This window comes from Salvia splendens, chromosome 16 (assembly GCF_004379255.2).
Source record: "Salvia splendens isolate huo1 chromosome 16, SspV2, whole genome shotgun sequence".
Classification (NCBI taxonomy): Eukaryota; Viridiplantae; Streptophyta; class Magnoliopsida; order Lamiales; family Lamiaceae; genus Salvia; species Salvia splendens.
Genome location: NC_056047.1, coordinates 977,535 through 987,447, shown reverse-complemented (window position 1 = coordinate 987,447; position 9,913 = coordinate 977,535). Strand labels below are relative to the sequence as shown.

Below are 9,913 nucleotides of genomic sequence, written 5' to 3'. Positions count from 1 at the left end.
TGGGCCCCCCAACTCGACCCCTGTTCGGCTAGCGGCAAACTATAAAGATTCAAGGCATACTAAACTTTGTTTAAATTGTTGTTTTTTTTGTTGCATTGTATTATTTTAAATTTTTTATTTAATAAAATTATTATTGCACTTTCTCCGTCCGTATTCGTATCGAAATTTTAACTCCGTAATTTCGTATTTGTGACTTTGTGAATTTTTATTATTGTGCTTGTCCATTGGGATGTCCTAGTGCTTGTCCACTATTGTGTAGTGGGATGTCCTAGTGATGTGGCAGTGGGGTGGGAAGTCCTAGTGACGTGACTGAAGGTGTTTTTGGGAAGTCCTAGTGCTAGTCCGTGAGAAAGTCCTTCCTATTGTGGATGCTCTTAGCAAAACCATGTACTAAGATCATTTTGTGAAATTTAAATCCATACGCGGCGGAAACACATGCTTATGAAGAGCAAATCCTTTTTTTGTAATTTGTTAGTTTGATGGAAATAAGAATATGACATATGTATTTCGATACAATTTTAAAAGGTAGTTTCTCATATAAACTAAGTGTAAAATAAGAAATTGACGATTCTTATATCAAAACAGGTTGAATATGAACGATAACGGAAGTTAAATTGTTAATTTATTCAAGTTGTCTATGAATTCATAGTTGGATATTTATCGTCTTCAATTGATAATGTCAAAAATGATCCACTATAGCTTCTTGTTTTGTACTTATAGTCGATTGACATAAATGAAATATTATCAACATATTTATACGTTTCACTTGGGAACATAATCCATTAGTTAGAGAATGAGTCACTAACTTTATTACAAATGCAAATTCCTCATAACAAAATAGACTGTATTTTCAGCACAATAGCCTCCGTTATTATTATAGATGGTCATTTGACTTCCGCCTTTATATTAACCACAGATCATTAATTTGATTTTATTGATAGAAAATCATTAATAAATAGAGTATTATAATTATTAGACGATTGTATCATGAGTATTACAATTAATCAATTTTCAAACCAGCGGTGGAAAATTTTCAATTAGGTCGAAAAATGGGCCACATATATATATCTGATCGAATTTTAGACCCGACCCGTTTATAGCTACCTTTTTACCTGCGTTTCACTTAATTTCAGCTGTAACCGAAAATTGTGCAACGCCGCGACCTAAAATCGATCGACCCACTGAGTTGCATCGGGCGAGTCCACTCAGGCCATGTACACAAGGAGAGCTGCGGTCGTCAGGCTCACTTCTCTGAGACGAGCAATCAAGGTATGTCGGAGAAGTCCCTCCGATTTTTGCTGCTCCGTGGAAATCCCTAATTTTGCTAGAAGTTTCAGAGCTGGAGCTGAAACAGCTGACGTTTACAACAATTTTGATGGGGATAGCGCTGAATATCAATCTGGTTACGTGAAATTTAATCGAAATGATCAGTTTAATGGAAGGAATTCAGGGGGAGTTGAGCAGAACCAAAACCCTAGTAGGGTTTATGGTCAATTTGGGGCTGAAAGATTGAATGTATCCAATCCATATGGTAATGGCAGCGGTGGTGTTCAGAACCAATCGGGTTATAATTCTTCGAGTTTCGATAGTCGGAATCATGGCCGGAGTTTTGGTGGGCAGATGGGAAATGGAACTTTTCAGCAGAATGTGAGCTCTAATGGCAGAGGTTTGGATGCGACGCCACTTAATCATGGCGGAGTGCTTTTAGAGAATTCGAGGGGAGGTTCTTATGGTGGGAGGGCGGATATGCAGGCGAAAAATGACGGTGATACTGGAGTTCATCCGCAAAATGTTGCTTGGAGTTATCATTTTAATGCAGGGAACTACCAGAGAACTGTGAGTGAATCTCAGAGAGTAGTGACGGATTTTGGAGTATCGACTGATTTGGCTATGAATGCAGAGAGTCAACCCACTAGCAAACTGGATGATCTGGATCAACTCACAAGGGGTGGGAAAGTGAAGGAAGCAGTGGAGCTGCTGGGGTTGCTTGAGAAGGAGAGGATCCGAGTTGATATACCTCGGTTTATGGCATTGGTTAAATCATGTGGTGAGAATGAGGCTTTGACTGAAGCTAAATCTGTCCACAAGCATCTTGTGAAGTCGATCGCTCATCTTGAAGTCAGAATGTATAATCAGATAATTGAGATGTATTCCAAATGTGGTTCTATGGAAGATGCTTTTGCAGTCTTTGATCAAATTCCTGAACGTAATCTGACATCTTGGGATATTATGATATCTTGGCTTGCTAAGAATGGCCATGGAGAAGAGTCCCTCGAATTGTTTGCAGAGTTTAAGCAATCCGGGCTAAGACCTGATGGACAAATGTTTCTTGGGGTGTTTTCTGCGTGTGGTGTTATAAGTGATGTTGTCGAAGGAATGCTGCACTTTGAGTCCATGACGAGAGATTATGGTGTCGTTCCTGGTATGGAGCACTATGCTAGCATAGTGGACATGTTGGGAACTGCTGGGTGTGTAGACGAAGCCATGGAATTCATTCAAAGTATGCCAGTCGAGCCATCCGTGGAAATATGGGAGACCTTGATGAAGTTTTGTAGAATACACGGAAACGTGGTGCTTGGTGATCAATGTGCGGAGCTTATTCAGCTCCTTGATCCCACACGCCTGAATGAGCAATCGAGGGCAGGCCTCATACCACTGACTGCCAGTGATATGAACAAAGAGAAAGAGAAAAAGAAATCAACTGGTCAAGGTCCCCTCGATGTTAGGCATAGGGTCCGCGAATACAGAGCAGGAGATAGATCCCATCCTGATAATGATAGACTATACCGATTGCTGAGGTCATTGAAGCAGCATATGAAAGAGGTTGGATACATACCAGAGATCAAATGTGTGCTCCATGATGTGGACCATGAAACCAAGGAGGAAGCTCTTATGGCTCATAGCGAGAGACTTGCAGCCGCACATGGTTTCTTGACTTCTCCAGCCCGTGCCTCTATACGTATAATAAAGAATCTCCGTGTGTGCACCGATTGCCACAACGTGTTTAAGATCATATCAAAGATAGTTGGCAGGGAAATTGTTGCACGAGACAGCAAGAGATTTCATCATTTTAGAGATGGATCGTGTAGTTGTAATGATTTTTGGTGAAAGAGACTGCTTGATTTGAGATTATTCAGGAATTTTACCTTATTGTTCTCTGTCATAAACAGATAAAGCTTAGTGCTGTAATTCTTCTTCTTTTAACAAAGCTTGAAAATTTGCTGTCTTTCTGGAGTTGCTCAATTCCATATATATATATTAGTGTTTGTTTGATTTTTCGTGCTACTATGTTTTTACTTTGCCACGTACTCACTTTTTTCCTGCCAGCTTGAAACGTGACAGGATTCTATCAAGACCTGATACATGGAAGTAAATGGCTATGGTGTGCGGATGAAAGGGGAGATGGAAAATGCCGGTTTTTTGGGTATGCTGTGTTCTTTCCATTTGAACCTTTGGATTTTTCATGAACATATACTTGGAATTTTTGCATAACCTTGCTTTATTTAGTCAGACCCTGGTTTCTTCTGTTTCTTGGGCATGTGTGTATATATCCTATTTAGTTTTGCTTGTTGGTTTCAATTTTCAAATATTGAAATTATAGAAAAGGGCTTTAGGATTAAGGTATAATTAGGTTTAGATATGAAGTCTTCTTCCTAGGTGAAAGATTTGATCTTGATTCAGATTTCAGACCGAGGAAGAATGTCAATTGTCACCTGTAATTCAAGTAATAGCTACTATCAAACTTGAGCATGATTTGCTTATGTTCACAAACCGCCTCAATTAACAGACTGTAATGAGCTTTTAGAACCAAAACTGGTCGTCCTTATGGATTGTTCAACAATAGGAGAGGTGGAGTAATTGACAGAAGAATACCAGTATAAATCATGAATTAGTTGCTCTAAACATAAAGAAAAAACCGAACACTATGATAAATTACCGAAGAAATACATTAAAAACATAGGAATAGTTCCTTCAGGCTGTTGTTTCTATCTGTGCTTGCATTCCACATTTCATCTGCCATTTGTTTGTAAACCCTCTCTGTAAGATGATAAGAGTCCCAAAACACATACTTGTTTGGATTCTCACACACTTGAAATTCCTTCACCAGCCTCTTCCCCCCACAGCTGAACACAGCATTCAAGCGCCCAGTCCCACAGCACGCCATCCTCCCTTCCTCAAACCCTGCAAGACATGCTTCATTGAAAAACGAGGAGGGGCGTGCAAGTACAGAAATGTACATAGTGTGTGTGTGTATACCGTATTTGAGGGGCTGAGTTGTCTTTTCCGCAAGACTGGTTTTGAAGTCATAGAGGAAATACTTGAAACCGTACAGCTGTTGTTCCATTTTCACCAGGAAAGTCTTAAGTTTATTGTTATGTAGTTTTGATAGCTCTGAAACTTCTTCCAAACATCCACCATCTGTTTCTGGGTTGAGAATTCTCAAGCCTGGGAAACATCCCAACTCTCCTAAATTTAGGAATATGAATTTTCTGCCCCCTTTTTTGTGTATTGCCTGCAGAAAAATTTAAAGTATCAAGAGCTTGAAATTTAGAGAATCGCCAATTTGTTACCTGCGTCCGTCTCTCTGCAGGAAACTTACTTTCACAACGGTTGACAGATTACCGAGCACCATGTCGACGTATGTCGAGTGGGGATAAGAGGAGAGGATAGTGGAGTTTAAGAGGAAAGGGCTCATATAATCATTGCTGCCAATGCTGAACATGTAAACTGCAGTTGATGAAATTCTTGCTGCTTCAGCTTTGCCTATTTTCTTGCTTAGTTCAGCAATTTCTCTCTTGTAGTAGTTTAGCTGTGTTTTAAGATTAATTACCTGTAAAAAAAGCATAAATTTAAAATAAATAACATTTGTTTTGTACTATTAACTTTTCTTCACAATACTTGTGAGTTCAAGCACAACTTATCATGAACATAAAATATACAAAAGTGAAACAAAAGATGACATAATTTATGCTATTATTTTTAGTTTCTTAAGCTTAAAATGACGTCGTATAGTTGTCCACGTCATCACATTAGTACACATTTGCGTCACTATTCATTGACAACTCTAAAATTTTACATGTGTGCATCAATTTATTATCGAATTTGCCCCTAAATAAGGGACCATAAGACATTGAGAAAAATTTGAAATCCAGTTTGATTAAGATTTAGTTATGATTTATTTTTTTGGATTTATAGAGTTCGAATTAATAATCTCTCAAACATTGATAATTTAGACTGTTCAAATTCGATTGGAAATTATTTGCTTGTACTTTGTACACACTACACTCTAGGTGCAAATTTGTGTAGGACAGACATAGTCTTTGATTATGACATTACAATGACTATTTCTAGAAACTTAGGTTGGTGGGCCATAGCCATGTGAGTTTCTCAGATATTTTTTCGTTATTGGGCCTGGCCATCTTCTATATAAGTCCAACAATTGTTTATTTTTGGGCCCATCTCTACTAAACCTAAGTCTAGAAACAATTAGATTACTCTCATCGACCCATATTAAAGTCATATTTTGCTATATTTGTCCGTCCAACAATAAGGGTCATATTTCACTTTTATCATAAATGGTAAGTAGGTCTCACGTTATACCAACTTATTTCATTCCCATTTTATTATAAAACTAATATTATAAGTAGGACTCATATTTCACTAACTTATTTAACTCGCTTTTCTTTACATTTCTTACAACTCGTGCTCAAACCAAATAGGTCTCATATGGTGGGATGGAGGGAGTATTAAATAAGTTCAAACAAATTTTGTCTTGAAAGTAATCTATGGATTATCTTAGTACTATCCTCGTCACATTAAAAGTGAGGTCCATATTCTACTATCTCATTTCCTATTTTTCTTTACAAAGTTAAACAATTTCTTAAAATTCATGTCAAGTTAAAATGAAATTATGGATGGTAAACGGAGGGAGTATAAAATTTGTCTTCCAGAGTTACCATCAATCCCACATTAAATAACATAGATTCTGCGAATTTTATTTCTTATATTCGATGTTGATTTTAATGACTCTATTTCTTTGGATCTTGTCACTCTTTATTTCAGGCGAGCATATTGGTTTGGCAAAGTTTCACTCACATCATGTTGTATTCATCTACAAGCTAATGAAAACAAGTAAATTAATTGAAATAAAATTTACGACAAAGGTGGGGATCAACCTAACCTAAGAATAATATTAATTGGTATAGGAATAACTAACTTATAATATTGGCTTTCATTGAGTTCAACTTTCTGCAGTTAATGATTGTGTTCCCTTATTAACTTAGTTAAAACATCATTATCAACAAGTCCCATAAAAGTATCTTTAACAGTAGAAAAAAGTATCTTTAACAGTAGAAAAAGTTTCCTTAATAAAATTATATTTAAAAGTACTGCAAATATGTATACGTAAAAATCAAACTTTATCTCACATAATTAAATTCGCACTATATGTATGCAAAAAAAATAAATTCAAAATTGGATTCAAGTAAATTGTTGAAAATATATGAAAATAACCTATAGAGAACCTACATATTGCTCATATATCTTATAATTTGGTTGGACTAATATGCATATCACATCCATAATTCCATTCACTTTTATCTTGTCACATACACCTGTCGACATCTTATTCTTTGTCAAAAAAAAGTTTAAATAAGCAAAAATCAATACATAAAATCTGCATGAATCAAAATTAATTTGCACTAGTCTGAAAATTAATTTAAGAGTAATTTAATTTTTTTAAAAAAGAAAACATACCAGCCCTTGAAATGTTTCTGATAACGCCCCAGCTCCAGCTGATGCAAAATTTACCCCATTGTAATTATGTAAATATTCTTGGTAATTTCTTTGTTGTAGATATGGTGGAACCAATGGTAATTCTGCATGTTCAGCTATAGCCTTGCACAAAATACTCAACACATTATAAATCCATAAATTAAATTTAATCAACTTCATTTTTAAGTATGAAATTTTAATTTTATCATCGCGAAGCTCTCAACTATAGCTTTCTAAAGGTTACGAGGTCCACGAATCCAAATTCGGACAAAAAAAATACTTTGAACTCGCGAAAAAATTGAAAAAGTAAAATTTAAAATTGATTAAAAATAAATATTTAAATATAGGTCGTGTATATATAGGACCGGGATTACCGATGACGTCGGGGATTAGGCGGCCATCGGAGAATCTTCCGGTGGGGTGGCGGAAGTAGGAGATTCCGTAGGGCCAGAAATTGGCTTGGTCGAGGGTAGAGGTGTTGATGTAGTTGTTGTTCCCGGCGTCGAATAGGGAGTCGCCGAAGATAAAGAGCGGTGGCGCCGCCTGTTTCCGGCAGCCGATGATGAATGGAATTGAGATCAGGATGAGGAAGAGACTTTGCTTCGCCATATTTAGATGTATAGAGCTAAATGTCTATATTTTTGTATGGCAAAGAAAAATATTTAAGCCAATAGGTATAGATTTTTATTTATTTTTAATTTTTAATTTTTTTATTGGTAGTTAGTATTGCGTTGACTTTGGATATATATTTCACGTGCCGATTTATGAATGACACAAAGGAGTTTGACTTTTGGGATTTTGAAAGATACTATAGTGACATAAAACTTGACTTGTGTATATAATTAAATAAAATAAATAGTTGTACATTTTGGACTAATAAGGTGGTCGGGGAAGATTGTTTTTAAGATATTCGGAGATTAGATTTATAATAAATACTTATTGTATTCATGTATCGTATTAGGTGGTGCTATGTTTACATAGTTTTTTTTTTATATTGTCGATGATGGTAAAGTCAAAAGTCTTTATATATTCTGAAAAATAAGGACTTGGAATACTAACTTGAGAAATGGGAGACTTTGAAAATCGATTTTCGGATATTTCAAAATCCATTGAAATATCCACATTTTCGAAGGCACCTACATTTCATAATAATAGACGGCCTAAAACAAAGGTAAAACATTAATTGGGCTGCATTTCACAAATCTCTACACAAATAGAAGTTTGGGCTTTAATTTGGGCTGGAAATGAAGTGTCATACTATTTACAAATTTATATATTCGATAATAACAAAAAAAATGGGAATATAAACTGCTCCCTAAACTCAAGATTGCAGCAACATAATACTTGAAATTGATTTACATAATATTTTTTCAATAACCAACATTTTGCAACTCTAATCACAATTACCAAGCATGATTACTTTGATCTCCAACGGCATTTATCGGTATTATATTCTCTCGTAATCCAGCTTATCCGACTGCAAAGCAAGTCATTAAATCTTTGATCACAAATCTATTTAAAATAAAAAATCATTATTCAAAATATTAGAATATTTTATTTGAATTTAATTTAATTCATAAAATGTTATGCAACTAACCAGGATTAGCATTTCTGTTGGTAACCAAGCTGGTGCAGTTGGTATTCCAACCCATGCAATCTGCATCCAAAATCAATGTATAATGAGAAAAATTACATAATCTCTCCTTCTCTCTCTCTCTCTCTCACTCTTGGCAGACACATTATTGTCGAGTTTTCGATATTTTTTTATAAATTATTGTGCAAACACTGATATCTTCGCATTAAAATTATTATCTTGAACTTTCAAACTCGAAATTCAGAATATAGAATCGCTATGAAAGCAAATTTCTACGTGTGTGAGAGTTGAGTTACTTACAAGAGCATATTCACCGGTCTCAAATATGCGCAAGTCCAGCACCTAGCTAATGCCATGATTAATTAATTAATTAATCGATTAAGACAAACTAATTAGAAATTCTATAGAGAGAGGAGGGAAATGTTATGCTACCTCACCCCGGTCTTCGTATATATAGTCCAACCCTTTGTAGAAAGGCGGATGCCCGACTGACAAATACTAGAGATACAAAATTTATCGATTTAGTTTCTCCAAAAATAGGACAGAAACATAATCAAATCAACAACGAAATTGTAATAAAATAGCAAACACTCAATCGAATACTACTACTTTAAAAGTAGCGGAAGAGCACAAGAAAATGTAAACAAATCGACAATGGTAAGCAACATAAATATTCAGAAGTCTTGCGGTTATCCGATAACCTCATTAGCCAAAAAAAATTCTGATAACCACAAATATATATAGTAAGCAATAGAGGTAGAAAACCTACTCATTTAAACAATAACTAAACCATGACCTTAAATAGAAAACTCAAGTAAATAGCATGAATGCTTGCCCCAATTAAAGAAAAACTCTAAATAGAAATCGACTTACATTTACACTATTGAGATATTTTTCCTTGTCGACTCTCACGATCTGTCCCTTCTTCACTAACAAAACCATATCAAGAAATATAACACTTTTAGAAAGGAAAATAAAAACAACTGACCACATAAAAATCAATATACAAAGTAATTGCATTTTAACTATATAAACTTCTACGTTTAGGAAGTAGGCTCAATTGAAGTATGTAACAACATTTTTTTTTTCTGTGTCCGCCCCTAATTAAATACTGTGAAAGTGCAATTACTCTACAAATTAAACGCAATGCTCGTAGATTTTACGAAAATATCAGAATTTTACGAAAGACGAATGTATATAGAACTGACTGGAGTAAACTGGTTTCTTGGGCTTAACAGCAGCAGCTGGAGGAGGTTTTTGCTCCTCTTTGGTGTCAGCAACCTTCTTCTCGTTCTCGGCGGATTGCACGGCTCTTATCACGACTCGAATCGGGCTTCGCAGTGGCGCCCGGGTGGCGGCGTGGCGGAAGATGGCCGCGCCGGAGAAGGAGCCGTGAGAGAGCAACGCCATAAAGAATTTAGTGACTTTGTGTTAGATATGATAAGGTTTGCTATCCATGTATGTACGTGATAATTTGTTTAATCTATTTTTCTATTCCATTTTATAATTATTTTATAAAATTGTTATTTTGTTGTTGTTTTATTC

The 9,913-nt window shown here is 35.6% G+C and overlaps 3 protein-coding genes across 5 annotated transcripts; 1 reads left to right on the top strand and 2 right to left on the bottom strand.

The window, feature by feature from the left end:
• Positions 1 to 1,118: 1,118 nt before the first annotated feature.
• Positions 1,119 to 4,729, top strand: LOC121771961 (pentatricopeptide repeat-containing protein At4g32450, mitochondrial-like). Of its 2 annotated transcripts, XR_006044223.1 has the most exons (3): positions 1,119 to 3,185; positions 3,328 to 3,424; positions 4,592 to 4,729. XR_006044223.1 is itself a non-coding variant. In XM_042168866.1 (1 exon), exon 1 carries the CDS (start codon positions 1,213 to 1,215, stop codon positions 3,106 to 3,108), a length of 1,896 nt encoding a protein of 631 aa, XP_042024800.1. In that variant the 5' UTR covers positions 1,119 to 1,212; the 3' UTR covers positions 3,109 to 3,226. The 2 variants fall into 2 exon arrangements, 1 of the variants encoding a protein (XP_042024800.1); XM_042168866.1 differs by lacking the exons at positions 3,328 to 3,424; positions 4,592 to 4,729 and having other exon boundaries at positions 1,119 to 3,226.
• Positions 3,800 to 7,411, bottom strand: LOC121771962 (GDSL esterase/lipase 5-like). Of its 2 annotated transcripts, XM_042168868.1 has the most exons (5): positions 7,149 to 7,411; positions 6,757 to 6,890; positions 4,601 to 4,831; positions 4,258 to 4,513; positions 3,800 to 4,182 (listed from the first exon to the last, which is right to left on the bottom strand). In XM_042168868.1, the coding sequence occupies exons 1-5, from the start codon at positions 7,381 to 7,383 to the stop codon at positions 3,950 to 3,952; spliced, it is 1,089 nt and encodes a 362-aa protein (XP_042024802.1). In that variant the 5' UTR covers positions 7,384 to 7,411; the 3' UTR covers positions 3,800 to 3,949. The 2 variants fall into 2 exon arrangements, with proteins under 2 accessions (XP_042024802.1, XP_042024801.1); XM_042168867.1 differs by having other exon boundaries at positions 3,800 to 4,513.
• Positions 7,412 to 7,980: 569 nt separating this feature from the next.
• LOC121772137 (NAD(P)H-quinone oxidoreductase subunit O, chloroplastic-like) lies at positions 7,981 to 9,841 on the bottom strand. Its single transcript, XM_042169130.1, has 6 exons — positions 9,577 to 9,841; positions 9,242 to 9,297; positions 8,801 to 8,866; positions 8,669 to 8,710; positions 8,372 to 8,431; positions 7,981 to 8,251 (listed from the first exon to the last, which is right to left on the bottom strand). The coding sequence occupies exons 1-6, from the start codon at positions 9,776 to 9,778 to the stop codon at positions 8,222 to 8,224; spliced, it is 456 nt and encodes a 151-aa protein (XP_042025064.1). The 5' UTR covers positions 9,779 to 9,841; the 3' UTR covers positions 7,981 to 8,221.
• Positions 9,842 to 9,913: the final 72 nt, after the last annotated feature.